The sequence below is a fragment of the Lathamus discolor genome, chromosome 5 (assembly GCF_037157495.1).
Source record: "Lathamus discolor isolate bLatDis1 chromosome 5, bLatDis1.hap1, whole genome shotgun sequence".
Taxonomy (NCBI): Eukaryota; Metazoa; Chordata; class Aves; order Psittaciformes; family Psittacidae; genus Lathamus; species Lathamus discolor.
The window spans coordinates 111,178,448-111,193,108 of NC_088888.1; the positions used below are offsets into that span (position 1 = coordinate 111,178,448).

The following is a 14,661-nucleotide window of genomic DNA, read 5'->3' on the forward strand; positions in this document are numbered from 1 at the left end:
TGTCCACATCTCTTCGGTACAGCAAGCACGCGTAAAGCTGCCTGTCTCCTCACGCATCCTAAGTAATGAGCCCACGAATTCGTTACTGCTTTCTTTTCCCATCAGTAGGTGGCATACTCGGAAAACGAAAAGTTGAAAGCCTGGAATCCATAAGCCGCTGGTGTTTGCTTTGGGAAGGCCCCTTCATGACTTGGTTAGTTAATTCTGAACACGGACTGCTGGGCCGGTTAGCCAAACCTCAGCAGCAGAGGGTCCTGGAGATGGGTCACCTCCAACACAGCATTTCCCTTCCCACACCACATCTCACCACTGGCCATCCTCCCCATGGGCATCTTGGGTCTGGAGCTCACTGTGACCGTTGCCACTTTACCTACAGATGCTGCCAGGCAAAGTGGAGTAGAAGCCTACAGGAGGGCTCAAACCACCCTTAGTGAGGCTATAGAGAGTTGGAGAAGGGAATGACTGAAAAAGCTCAGGAAAGCATGAGAAAGCACTTGCAGGACCTACAGGGTAAGTTCCCATTCCTTGGGACCTCTCTACAGCCACAGGCAGTGTTTAGGGATAGACAACAACATCCCAAAACTGGATGTGGTGTAGTAACACGTAGTAACGTGTAGTAACATGAAGGCATCTCCTTGCAAGACATTGGAATCAGGAGGCTCTTTCATACACTGAGAGTAACTTCATCACACAAAGATGCTTGGAATGCTGTGGGAATGGTCTCAGATGATTCAGGTTTGTTATTCATGTTCATGGCTTGCTCTCTTTACTCTGTAGGTTCATAGGCAGTCGCCTCTGGTGATTTTTCTCTCCCTATAAAAGCATTTCTGAGGTATTTTGTATGCGTTTTATGATACTGCGTAAGTAAGAGGCCTGTGCGGACGAAGTTGCAAAGCCACGATCCATGATATTGGAGAAGTCATAGCAGCCCAGTGAAGTGCCCACTGACTGGAAAAGGGGAAATATAGCGCCTGTTTTCTGAAAGGGGCAAAAGAGAAGCCTGGGGAATTACAGGCGAGTCAGTCCCACCTTGGTGCCTGGCAAGAGCATGGAGCAAATCCTTCTGGAAACTGTGCTAAGGCACATGGACAATAACGGGTTGATTGGTGACAGCCAACACGGCTTCACTAGGGACAGATCATGCCTGATAGATTGTGTGGCCTTCTATGACAGAGTGACAGCACTGGTGGGTAAGGGAAGAGAGACTGCGATCATCTACTTGGACTTGTGCAAAGCATTTCACATCCTTGTGTCTAAACTGGAGAGGCGTGGATACGGGGATGGACCATCTCCTGGTTGGTTCACATCAAGGAGCAAGCCTTCTACCGGCTTTTCATCCCCAAATCTTGCATATATTTACCATTCCCTAGACTTCTATAGGTATAAATCATGTCCCCCGCCCTCGGGCATATATTATTGCAGGGTATGAATCATGACCCCGCACCCTGGGGCAGCTGCACTGGAGGTTTTCTCAGTTAATGAAGCTGTGCCATGCCAGGAGCAGCCACTGAAGGGGTGAGCAGTGAGCAAGTTAATCCAGTGCCTGAGTGATTGCACGAGTGACATCAGTGGGAAAATGCCTTAATTATCTTCTTCTCCCCCCAGTCAGTTCCTGAAATGAGAGAGGTCTTTGGGATCTTATCACAGCCCCTCTGAGCACAGCCTGGTTGTGGAAAACCAGGGGCAACCTGGGGCTGATGAGGACTTTGGGACAGGGGGATTGAAGCTGCAGAGACTCGAGGCGAGAGGTCATCATGAGCTTTGCTTCTCAAGCATAAGAGGGGACCTTCCCCAGGCTTCTGCTGCCCTCCTCCCTGTCCTCCTCACCAGCTAATGCCAAGTTATTCTGCTTCACTCACTTGCACATTTCTAGAGGATAAAGTTTTCCAGTTGTAGCCATATGCCAGGACCTGGGAAGTCATAGCATCTTTAAGCTGCATTTCCTAACAGAGGAATTGGCTTTTTAGAGTTTTTAGAGTTTCTCCATTTTGCCTGCAGACAAAACATGCGATCACCGCAGAAGGAGTGAGGATGGGATGCCCACATGGAGGTTTATTCACCCGAATATGCCGCTGATTTTAGGGAGCTGCCCTTGTGGTAGCATGTCCACCATGCCAACCCTGCTCTGCTCTTCCCTTAAATGTCCAACAAAAACCACACCAAGGAGGAATTTGCCTGGCTAAGAGGACTTTGGGGCTGATCCAAGGTTTACTATAGCCTTCCCCCCTTGGGCAAAGGCTGCCCTCAGGGATTTTGGGCATCTGAAGCCAGGTCTGATCAGACAAAGCTGGCTAGGAAAAGACTTTCAAAGTGGAGGGATTTGACTCCCATGCATTTTGGGTGTGAAGAGCTGTGCTGGCCACCCCCAGCTCCTGGGATGCCCCTTGCAGCTCCAGTGAGAATGGGCAGCAGTCCATGCAGCTGCCTGCCCTGAGGAAGGCATCTACCTCCAGGAAACATGAAGGTAAGGAGCTCAGATGTCCAAACCTGGGTGATTTGACTTTCATCCCTATACACATTTAGTTCAGGCTTTGGAGATCGATTTCCCCCAACATCGGTGATGAGAGTTGAGGTTACTATGAGGCTTTGTCACCCTATTCACACCTGGTGAGGCTGATAATGAGCATGTCCTTTCATGGTGAAAAAGCGCTGAAGGTGAAAATACAGCTGAAATGCACCAAAAGTGATTGAAAATACTGAGCTGGAACAAGAGGCCTTAAAAACTGTGCATAAAAGAAGCCTTGAGTGCAGGTAAGCACCAGGGCAGACCAGTAAGCTGACTAAAACATGGCAAGATTTGGATGGGGATCACAGCCCTGCCTGTAGCAGAGGGAAGAGAGGCAAGAAGGCTACTGCAGCATGCAGTCATGGCCATTTCTATGGAGAATCCTGTAGCCAGATCCTGATGGAGTGATCTTGGTGCTGAGGGTACCTGGGCATCCCATCCTGGTTCCCACCTGCAGCAACTCACTGTGATTGCTCCCTGAGAAAAGAGCCCTTTAGCCCTGGGTATCTTCCCCACCTGCATTGAGTAGAAATGATGGGAATCTTTCAAATAATACAAATCTAACTCAAAGGGTTTGTTTGAGGCTTGTTTCTAGAGAGTAAAATAAAACTGGGAATTACCTACTTGGATCGCTCCAGAGGGATGTATAAAGCAGATTTGGCTCTCTGACAGCTTCCAGTGGTAAGGAAAATTAGCTTTCCTTCTTGGCATCCCATGGAAATATCAGAGGAGGGCTTATAGCTTGCAGCAAAGTAGAGGGAAGTCCAACAGGGTCTACTGGGAGAAAGGCCAGGAGTGAGTGGAGAGCTCTGTGCTGTCTCCTGCAGAGCTCCATGGGAGCTTCTTCCACTTTGGAATGCTCTGGCCAGGGTCTGGAGTGGGGAAAAGAGGGTAGTGCAGGGATGTTAGAAAGCAGAGCCCATGGTACAGAAATAGCTCTTTTGGGAGGTGCTGGTGGTGGAATTACTAAATCCAGCAAGGAGAAACTCCCCCAGTATTTGTATCTGATACAGCGGTCTGCACCCAGGCTGGATGTAAGGAAGGAACTGTTTACACTGAGGGTGCTGAGGCCCTGGCACAGGGTGCCCAGAGAAGCTGTGGCTGCCCCATCCCTGGCAGTGTTCAAGGCCAGGTTGGGCAGGGCTTGGAGCAACCTGGTCTAGTGGAAGGTGTCCCTGCCCATGCACCCCTCCTCCAAGTGTGCCTCTACTTCATCTGCATCAGGCTCTTTGGCACCTTTGTGCACTGAGCCCCACAGAGCTCTGGTTGGCAATGCTGAACTTTGGTCTGCTTCATTGGGAACAACCCAATGAAAGAACAGGGAAAGCAACAGCTTTCTCCTTTCTGCTCCAGACAGACACTCTTGCAGGATCAGCCCCTCCAGCAGAAAGGGCTGGACAAGCACATGAAAGTCAATTCTCCAGGCTGAACAAGCCCAGCTCTCTCAGCCTGTCTGCACAGCAGAGGTGCTCCAGCCCTCGGAGCATCTTCATGGCCTCCTCTGGCCTTGCTCCAACAGCTCCACATCCTTCTTATGCTGGGGCCCCAGAGCTGGATGTAGGACTGCAGGAGGGATCTCACCAGAGCAGAGGAGAAGGGGAGAATCCCCTCCCTCGACCTGCTGGTCACACTGCTGGTGATGCAGCCCGGGATGCAATTGATTCACACATAAAGTAGGTGATCAGAGACCTGCCCAGGCTGCTCCATGGTTACATGCTGGCAGGACTAGCCAGGTCTTGGGAAGGTCATGCCATGGTCCAGAGCCTGATGTCCTCCCATCCAGCAGCAAGTTCTTCAGCAGGACTCCAGGAAAGAGAGCAGGAGTATTGCAATCCAGGACAAGGTCAGAGAGCCGTGGGCCCTTCCTCAGGGAAATGCTGCTCAGCTGTAGGCAAATATGAAAATGGAGACAGCCCTGCCTTTCCTCTGTAATCTCTGCTGTGCCTGGGTTTTGTCTGGGGTGGGTGCTTGGCTTTCTTGCTAAGGCACTGAGGGCCTTGGGCAAGATGTGGGAGATCCATCAGGTGAGCTGAGCCGGGGTATTTGGGTTTCTCCTGCAGACACTGTAGGGAGAGGCTCTACAGGAGGTGGTTTTAGCCCCACCTCGTTTAGGACAGGAGACATCACCCTGCAGAGATCTTTATTCTATGCTCAGACAGGCTGCGAGTGGCCAAAGGAGGCTGCAGGGAGAACAAAGCAGAGGGTTTCTATCTGTCCATTTCATACACTGAGACAAGCAAGAGTGACCTGGGAATCCAGGAACAACGGGATGTACGAAAGCACAGAAGAATATAGGGATCTGGTTCGCTTTGTTTTGTTTTCCTGGGCAATCACATAAAAATTGCCACCGGGAATTCTGAAATTCTTTAAGCCTTCACTCATTTTTTAGTAGAAGCGAAGCAACGAGAGCTCATTCTCTTGCTGAATCCAAACAAACACAAAGAAGCAAAATCTCATAAGCCATGCCTTTGGCTTGGCAGGACAGGATGATCCAGCTCTCGTCCTCAATAAAACAACTCCAAAGAACTCCCTGTATCCCGGTACATCTTGTCTTTATTCCCTCCGTGACACATGTCTGGTGAGATGTTTTCTGCTGTCTAAACTTGCCTGGTTCCTTCTCAAATATCCCGAAGAACTGATGTTGGAAACTCAGCTGCAGGCAACTGTCTGGGAAGCACTCAGGTCTTTCTTCTTCCTCCCCCAAAACAAAGGCTTTTTCCAGTCACTAAACCAGCTAAAGCCATCTCACCATTACTCATCGACTAAGGCAAAGCTTCCGACTGACTTGTCTCAGCAACTTGCTCATCCCTCCCTCAGTTACTTCTAATGTTCTTACAGCCAACAGCCCCCAGCCTTCATTTACCTGGACAACCAGGACGGATATAGTGCATTAAAAGAGCAATATATAAATCACAGTGGCATTTGCAGCTGCATCATTTTCTGCTCTGTGCTTTACATGGGTTCAGGCAGAGTAAGAATGAAAATGACTATTGTCCTATCTCCTTTTCCCTAAAGAAAAATGAATTCTTCTTGTGTCTTCTGATAAAAGAAAATGGTCTTGATTGGTGGACAAGAAAACAGCAATGATAAATTATCAAAGGATCAGCAAAGAAGATGCTCTGAGGGCTGGAGCACCTCTGCTATGGAGACAAGCTGAGAGAGCTGGGCTTGTTCAGCCTTGAGAAGGATCCAGGGAGGCCTTAGAGGAGCTTCGAGCTCCTAAAGAGATCTACAGAAAACCTGGAGAGGGGCTTTTGACAAGGACCTGTAGGGACGGGACAAGGGGGAATGGCTTTAACCTGACAGAGGGGAGACTGAGATGAGATCCAAGGAAGAAGCTCTTCCCTGTGGGGAGAGCCCAAGGAACAAGAGCAAGTCTGCTTCATTAAATTCTGTATCTATCTTGTTGTGTACCTTCCCTCTGATGGGAGATGAATGATGCTGGGTGGAAGGTGTCAGCCCTGGCAAGCTGGTGTCTGGTGTCCAGTAGCATTAAGTGGGATTTTCCATGGGAAAACCAAGCCCTCCACTGTTAAGGATGCCCATGAATATCCACTAGACTGTAGCACATACTGGGAGGTCCTGAAGCTTAATGTCTCTGTCACCTGATGTCTGACACTTTCACCCTCTGCAATAGCAGAAGAATACTACAAAGATGCTGCAGAAGGACTTTTCCAACATGCTCAGCCTCACCTTTTGTCTGTGGGACCAACTGGCTGGGATGCTGCCAGGTATGGTCCAGTTTCTCCTCTCTGGGGCAAATGTGGTTGTATGGGAGAGGGCCTGAGGGCATATAAATGGGGTGCTGTGTGTCTTTTCCCACCATATATTCCTAAATAAACAGCTGGAGTCCATGACGGCTGAGCAAACATAAGTGTTCATTCATTTATGCTGATTATGTTATCATTTTCTTTCGCAAACAACAAATCCCAAAACAACTAAATCTATGTTTCAGTTTCCTCTTCTCCTTGCAGTTTTCCAGATGGAAATCCAGAGATCCAGGCTTTGCTGGAATACCTGTGACAGCTGCACCTGTGGTGAACCAGGCAGGAGCCAGCAGTGACCCCACTGTCCCAGTCTGCCCAATGCTTGCTCCAGCGAGGGTTACCCTGATGCGGGCCGACCCAAAGGGGCAGCAGTGCCCCTCCTGATGGTGCCACTGGGACAAGCTATGCCCCAGTTTCACCCCCACCGTGGGTGCAATGGGAGACAAACATGCCTCCCCAAGCTTGCCATGGGCTGAGCTGCTGGGCAATGGGGCAGTGAAGGGAGAGCGAAAGGCTGGAGACCCACTGGAGCTGGAATACGGACCACCCCATGCACCCAGCTCCTGCCCCACGGGCAGGATTTACCGGGGGAATCTTTCCCCCAAGCCAGGCTGAGCACACGCGGGAGAGGCTCCAGCCCCGGGTTCCCCCTGGGATGCTCCGGCTCAGGTTCCCCGCGGGATGCTCCGCTTCCCTGTGGGATCCTTCAACCCTGGTTCCCTGCGGGATGCTCCGCACCCAGTTCCCCGAAGGATGCTCCAGCCCCTGCTCCCAGTGCCCCTGCCTGGGTCCCCGCGGCCGGGGCGGCCCGAGGCCGGCAAATGGGCGGCCCCGAAGGCAGGGAAGGGCTGGTGGGGGGGCGTGGGGAGCCCGTCCCCGCTCCCGTTCCCCGCCTACAAAACCCTCCCGTCCGAGCGGTCCTCGCTCACAGCCTCCCGGCTCCGCCGCCGCCCCACCGGCTCCGCGCATCACCCACCCCCGGGGACCCCCCCCACCCATGGGTGGCTGGCGGGGAGCGGCGGCCCCTCCGCGCCCGTGGGGAGCTGGCGGTGAGGTCGGGGGCTCCCCTTGCTGTCCTCGCCACCCTGCCCCAGCCACCATGGCGCAGCCCGGGGACTGAGCGAGGAGGAGAGGGAAGGGGCCACAGGAAACTCGCTCCCGAGTGGGTCCGCCCGGCAGGTGAGTGATGCCGCGGTGGGGAGAAAGGGGAGAGGGGATAACGAAAGACCTGGATCCATTCCCCGGGTTACACGGGTGATGTGTCCCCCGTGGGGCTGGGAACAGGGGTCGGGGGTGCTGCTGCCCAGCCTGCTCCCACCATGGGTTTAGCTGCGAGGGAGGGATGGTGGTGGCAGGAGCACAGCATCCGTGCGCTGACAGCGAGGGGTGGCTGGAGCTTGGGGGTGCTGGAGGGGATGAGTTTGGGAGCGCTCAGCAGGTCCCACTTTGCGGTGGTTTTAGCTCCTTCCACACCAGAGCACAGCTGGGGGCTGATTTCCCCCAACTGAGTGCTGTGATGGGGCATTGATGGCAGCAGGGGCACAACCTCCCCAGGTCCCTGGGACCAGCCCAACTCAAGCAGTGGGGCAGTGCCAGCCAGGTTGGGTCTGTGAGGAGAGCAGGCTCAGAACACAGGCAGGGTGCTGGGGTATCTAGGGGTGGTGTGGGTGCAGGGGTATCCCAAGCCCTAGGGGTGAAAGAGGTCCTGAGAGGCCTGCATGCAGGCACTGAGCCCTCATCTCCCCATTCCTAGGGAGGGACAGATATCCATCACATGCCTAGGGGAGACACTGAGACTGGGCATCCATGAGGGGTGTGTTTGAGCATGGGTGGGTGGTAGGAGCTCCTCCTTGGAGCCATGCAGGATTATCCAGGATCAGGCCCCTGCCATGTCAGGATAACACCAAGCCACCAAGCACCATCTCATATGCCTGTTCTTTCCCACCACAGCAGGAAGATGGAGAACAAGGCCATGTACCTTCACACCTTCAGTGAGAGGGAGAACGGCTCCATCTTTGAGGAGCCCTTCGAGGGAAGGAACCTCTCCAAGCTGAACCTCTGTGAGGACGGTGAGCAGGGTTCACACACAGCTTGGTCTGGGATGGGGGCTTTGAACCTGGTGGTAGAAACCTGGAGAGCTTCACGTGGGGACATGGGAGCTTGGATTGCTGCAGAAGAAGCTCAGCAGTTTGGCTCCACACAGACAAAGGTGTCTGGCTTGAGTTAGGTGCTCGGTGTGAGTTCCAGCGCACTGGAGCAGAGGAGCAGTGTCTTGGTGGAAGTAACACCATGAGGAATGTGTGGGTCCCAAACAGCAGGAAATGTCCCCCCCGGGCACCATGGGCCTCTCAAGGTGCCCAGGATGTGATTTGCTTCTGCCCTGACCAGGGCTGTGCTCCATGGAGCTTGCTAAAGGTTGATTTTTGTGGGGGTTTTGGCATTATTTGTGTCCCCCAAGCCTCTGGCTCTCTGGTGTGAGGTCTTGTCCAGAGATACCCTGTACTGGGGCTGGTAGCGCCAAGGACCTGCTTGTATCTCCTGTGCATCTCAGCTGAACTCTATCTCCAGTGAGGACCTGCTGAGCTCTTTTCCCTCTCTTGCCCCATGAAACACTGCTCGTTTTTCACTGGATCTGGTAAAAAAACTCTTGATTGTGCCCAAGCAAAGAGCCCTGATGAAGTTTTCCCCATCTCTGACGAGTTTCACCAGGGAGGTTTCCTGGCCAGGGTGGCAGAGTTGGGTGCACAGCAAAGACATGAGGTCCTCTTTGCTGACAGCTTTGCTTGGAGAGGCTCACCAAGGTGAGGGGCTCGGGTGCTGGCACAATGGGTGGTGGAGGGCTCCAGTGCGGTGCACCAGGGGTTTCCCTGTTGTATCTCCACCTGGATGAAAAGGATCTTTGTGCAGGAGTTAGTAGGGCTGGCTGGAAGGGCTTTAAACTTGAAGGGGAAAAGGGATAAAACCTTGTGTTGGAAGGACAATGTGCTAGAGAGGTCCTTCAGTCTGCTGCTTCAGTGGAGGTAGGAGATGGAGATCCATGCAGCAGCAAAGACGCAAGGGTTATGGATGTGCTGGAAAGCACAGAAGAGCCTGAGAACAATCACATAGGAATTAGCACTTCCTCCCTAGAAAAGGTGGTGGGATTTGGTTGACAGCCAGCTACATTGGAGCCAGCTTGTGCCCAGGTGGACAAGGCCAACAGCACCTTGGCTTCTATCAGCAATAGCGTGGCAGCACGGCCAGGGCAGTGATTATCCCCCTGTGCTGGCACTGGTGAGGCTGCACCTCAAATCTTGTGTTCAGTGCTGGGCCCCTCACTACAGGAGAGACATTGAGGTGCTGGAGCGGGGCCAGAGAAGGGCAGTGGAGCTGGTGAAGGTTCTGGAGCACAAGAGTGATGGGGAATGGCTGAGGGAACAGTGGGTGTTTAGTCCGGAGAAGGCTCAGGGATACCCTATCGCTCTCTACAACTGCCTGACAGGAGGCTGTAGGGAGGTGGAGTTGGTCTCTTCTCCCATGTCACAAGAGACAGGACAAGAGGTAACAGCTTCAAGTTGTATCAGGGGAGGTTTACACTGGATATGAAGAAAAACTTCTCCAGAAGGGCTGTCAAGCACTGGAACAGGCTGCCCAGGGCTGTGCTGGAATCACCATACCTAGAGGGGTTTTGAAGAAGTGTAGAGGTGGTGCTTGGGGGGGACTGGCAGTGCTGGGTTAATGGTTGGACTTGATCTTAAAGGTCTTTTCCAAGCTCAATGATTCTAGGAGACCTGTGGGGCTGCTGGACAAATTGGTCTGGTTCTGAGCAGGCTTCCCAGCACTGCTGTCCCAGCACAAGCGCAGGATTCAGGGTGATGGGGACTCGTCCTCCCAGTTCTAGGCAAGTGGGACAAACCCACCTCCAGCCAAAGTGCTTCTGGATGCTTGCATGGTGCAAGTGGCTCGTGGTAGCTACGGCAAGAGGAGATGAGGCATTGCTGCGTGCTCACCTGCCCTCCAGCCCTTGTGATGGGCACAGCTTTGAGTCCAGAGGGTGGATTTCCCACCAAGTGGAAACTTGAGTCTTGATGCCAATCCTCAGACTTGATGTCACCCTGCAAGAGTCCCTCTGCCCTCTGCTCCTGCCTCTGCTCGCCTTCCTGCAGCAGAAGGAGGCTCAGATTCCCCCCAGGGGCTCTGTCCCCATGCTCTGCCACACTACAAACATAGCAGGGGAGTGGTGGAGCCAGGAGGGAGAGATGCTGGAAGAGATAGGAAGGAGGAGCTGGTGCTCTCCACAACTGAGGCCACCACTCCCAGCAGAGACCTTGCCCTCGCACGGGGCCATGGCAGGGAGGGCTCAAGTTATCTCCCTGGCTTTGGTGCTTTTGTGGCAGTTCTGCTCCTCCATAACTCACCCTGGTGCAGAGCTGGGTCTCCAAGGAACCCAAGGGAGAGGCTGCTGGAGCGAGGCTGTGTCTGATCTGCAGCTGCACAAGGCAGGGACAAGGTCAACCCTGAGAGCATCACCATGACATGGGATAATGAGAGTCCCTCCTGGACTCACGGACAATGCTCGTTATGGGGCTGCAGACCTGTGCGGCAGCATGCTGCTTGCTGCAGAATCATAGAGCAGTTTGGGTTGGAAAGGACCTGAAGATCATCAAGTTCCAACTCCCCTGCCATGGGCAGGGATTCTGTGACCCCCAGGACAGCATCCCTGGACCACCCCAGGGCTTGCGGGATGACAAGTCCCGGCTGGTTCCAGCCTTCCACCTCCTGCACCAGCAGTGACTGGGCGGGCCACAGCTCCAGCTCCCCGGGGCATGGGCAGGGGGAAGAAATATTTGCTTTTCCCCTTGGTTACTGGCCGGAGCCCGCCCGTAGGCTCCTCGGAGCTGGGCTGTTGTGAAAACCCTGCTTACGCAGCTGCGGTCCCTCCTGCTCTTCCGAGAGCAGCAAAGAGGAGTGGGTGGTTCGGGGCTCGGGGCCAGCTCCTCCCGGAGTCTCCCAGGACCTGATATAAGTGTTAATGTCAGAAAAATATTGCAGCTTTCCTCATGCTGAAACCCTCGGCTCCATCTGTTTGGCAAATGGGAACCGCGTGCGGGTAATGCATCGCAGATGGAGGGGTCCCGGAGGAGAGGCACCGCCTTTCGCACCTGAGCTGGGGCTCCCCGTGCACCCCACATGCCCACGGGATCCCTGCTGGGTGTCAGCAGCCTGACCTCAGCCCTGAATCATTTTGGAACCCCAAAATGGGGCTGAGGGAAGCAATACACCCTGTGTAACCCTTTGCTGGCTGGAGGCTTCTGCAAAGCATCCTCCTACAGCAGGATGGACACATGGACCATCCGCTGGGGAAGGGGAAGGGTGCAGTAGGGAAAGGACCCAGCCAGGCTAGGGCCATCCCCAACCTGTTGTACCTCCTCTGGCACCTAAAAGCCAACTTGGTCCTGCAGGGAGCTGAGCTCCTGCCCCATGGATGGGGGTGGGATGAGGTGAGGTCCCAGAGCCCAACAGGGACAGTCTCAGCCAGAGGTGAGCATCGCTTATGGGCAGCAACGAGTGTGGTCTGCTCCTCAGGAGGCTTGGCTTTGGGGCTGTGGTGCTTCAACTGTTACGCTGGATGCATGCAGGCTCTGGATCAGTGCCACATTGTGCCTCGGTGCTTAAAGGGCAGGAAGCAACGGGATGTAGGCACCCAAATGTCAAGGGGGTGGGAGTTTTGGACTCTTCCTCCACCTTTTGTTGGTGTCTCCCTTTGGCAAGCGGAAATAACCAGGCGGTGCTGTGTGACCTGGCATAAAGTTGCTGGTTCTCAGAAACCTTGTGGTTCTTCGAGGGTCCAACACAGAAATGCAGAGACCCAATGCCCTGCACCTCGTCCCAGCTGGGCAGGGACACCCAGAGAGCCAAGGTGTCAGGATGAAGCATCACTGCGGCCCTGAGGCTGGCGACAGCGAGATGCAGGGTCTGTATCCAGATCAGCCCCCAGCTATCCTCTGAGACCACAGCCTGGCCCAGGTTTCAATACAAGCTCAAGCTCTGAATATGTGCAAAGCCCACAATCAGATGATGTTTCTCAGCCGCTGGGCTGACAGCACAGGAGCCTTTTCTCATCTTTTCTTGTATTTTCACAGCTATTTAACTCATAAACCCCCACCTCCTTCACACACAGCTCTTGCTGCTCAGGCCATGTGGCAGAGTTGAAGAGGAGCTGGATTGCAGCTAGCGCAGGTTTGGGCAAGCTGGGTCTTGCAGGGGCATCAGGATCTGGGCATCTTGTAATCACAGAATGGTTTGGGTTTAAGGGACCTTCAAAGCTCATTCACTTCCAGCCTCCCACGGGCAGGGACTCCTTCTATTAGATCAGGTTGCTCAAAGCCCCATCCAACTTCGTGCTCCAGACCCTTCCCCAGCTCTGTTGCCCTTCTCTGGGCATACTCCAGCAACAAAATGGCTCTCTTGTAGCTGTTGACCAACACCCCCAGGTCCATTTCCCCCAGGCAGCTTTCCAGCCACTCTTCCCCAAGCCTGTAGCATTGCATGGGGTTGTTATGGCTCAAATGCAGGACACAGCACATATCCTTGTTGAACTTCACACAATTGGCTTTGGCCCACTGACCCAGCCTGGTGTCCCAGCTGCACTCAGCCTTTGCCTGGCAGCTTGGGCTTGTGCCAGCATCAGTGGTACAGACTCAGGGAAATCCATGCGGACCAACACTGGGACATGCAGAGCTGAGCCAGCACCCACAAGCCATTCCCAAAACTATATGTGCGCTATTTTCTCCCCATGGGAGATGGGTCCCAGCAGACTGGGTGCATGATGCTCTCTCTGTCCCCCAGGGCCCGGGCGGAGGATGAAGGCATCAGGACGCTGCGGCCGGCTGGGCTCCTTGGCGGCACTGAAGTATGCCGTGGTGGGACTCTACCTCCTCGTCTTCCTCATCCTCGTCGGAGTCTTCATCCTTGCAGGTAAGGGCTGAGCCTGCATCCTATATGGTGCAGCAGCACCCTAGGGTGATACCTCTGGGTGCAGGAGCTCAGAGAACCATGTCTGGTCATGGGAATGGGACCACACTTCTGCTGCCCCTGCAGAGGTGCTGGGGAGGGTTTTCTGTGCCATCCAGGGGAGGAAAATATGAGATCCAGCAGAAGCAGGGTAAGGAGGCAATGACTGCCTTGGTTTACAGCCCCTAGGAAAAGCAGGCATGGCCTCCACAACCTGCTTTCATGTTTTGGGGCTCTCTCGCATCACTAGGTGCTGAGTTTGCCCAAAACCTCCATTTTGCTTGAGGTAAGGATAAGCCCCAGCTCTATTGGTGATAGAGACAGAGGCAGGGTGTTATCCTTGCACAGCACATGGCACATGTGCCGGCAAGGCTCCTGCCTCCCCTCTCCAGCTTTTGGATGAGCACAGGGATGGGAGAGCTGCTCACAAACGCCTGTAATTGCTCCCAGCCCCAGCTCATCCCTGCACACACCCCCCATGTGGTCCTCATAGCCACAGGCTTGTTTTCCCCTTTGTCCTGCTGGAAGCAGTTAGAGAAGTTGCCTGGTTTAACCCCTGATCCCAGTACCCTCCTTCCACCCGTACCACCCCCATGTGGGCTGGATGGGCGGTTTGGATGGGAGCTACAGAGGGCTTGGGTGGGAAATGATAGCTCCTCACTCCCCACCCACCTCCTTCCCAGATTTAAGCCCAGCATCCACAGTGGGGGAATATGGGGATCTCCCTTTCCAGCCCCAAATCACCACTAGCTGCTCTCTAGGGCTGGGCAGGGCTGAGAGCTGCTTCCACACCATTCCTTAGGGATCATTTCTGTGCCTTGCCTGCAGCAGGCAGCTGGGGGATGATGGATCTCATGTTGAACTCCAGCCGCTGTAATGCCAGCACTATGAAGGCAGCCCGTGCCTTGTGCAAAGGGTGGATTTATTTCTTTCCTGGGCTAGGGAAGGGACAGGGAAGGTTTTTCTGGAATTTTGAAGCCTTTCCCACTTATTTCTTGCATTACATTGTTTTAATGTTGTTCTTGGCCTGCGGAACCCGGAGTGAGGGATGCCATGAATTGTGCAAAGAGCTCGGGACAGGCGCTCTTGTCCTGGGCTGAGCTACAGCTGCTCACCCGAGAGCAGCTCCAATAACAAGAACATTATGGCATCAGCTCGCAGGCGGGAGAGCTGGAGGGTCATGGGCATCAGGACTTCAGCTTTCTTACTGAAAGACCCAGTAAAACCACCTTACCCCCGGGCTGTTGGAGTCTTGGGAGAGAAAGGCAAAATGAAGAGAAAAAATAGCCTCTTTCATTATTGCTTTCTGCATGTCTGGAGCGCTAAGCCAAGGCTCTGGTTTTGGATGGAGCTGACTCACAAGCACTGGAGCCAGCCGTGCTGCCCAGGGCAGTC

General features: G+C 54.0%; 1 protein-coding gene across 2 annotated transcripts in view; it reads left to right on the top strand.

Annotated features, from left to right (window-relative positions):
- Window positions 1–7,175: 7,175 nt before the first annotated feature.
- SCARA5 (scavenger receptor class A member 5) overlaps window positions 7,176–14,661 on the top strand; it is a 35,094-nt gene continuing 27,608 nt past the window's right edge. For both annotated transcript variants that reach the window (XM_065681956.1, XM_065681957.1), the window contains exons 1-3: window positions 7,176–7,452; window positions 8,224–8,342; window positions 13,102–13,230. In XM_065681956.1, coding sequence (XP_065538028.1) covers window positions 8,231–8,342; window positions 13,102–13,230 — 241 coding nt within the window. In that variant the 5' untranslated portion in view covers window positions 7,176–7,452; window positions 8,224–8,230. The remainder of the gene's footprint in view (window positions 7,453–8,223; window positions 8,343–13,101; window positions 13,231–14,661) is intronic.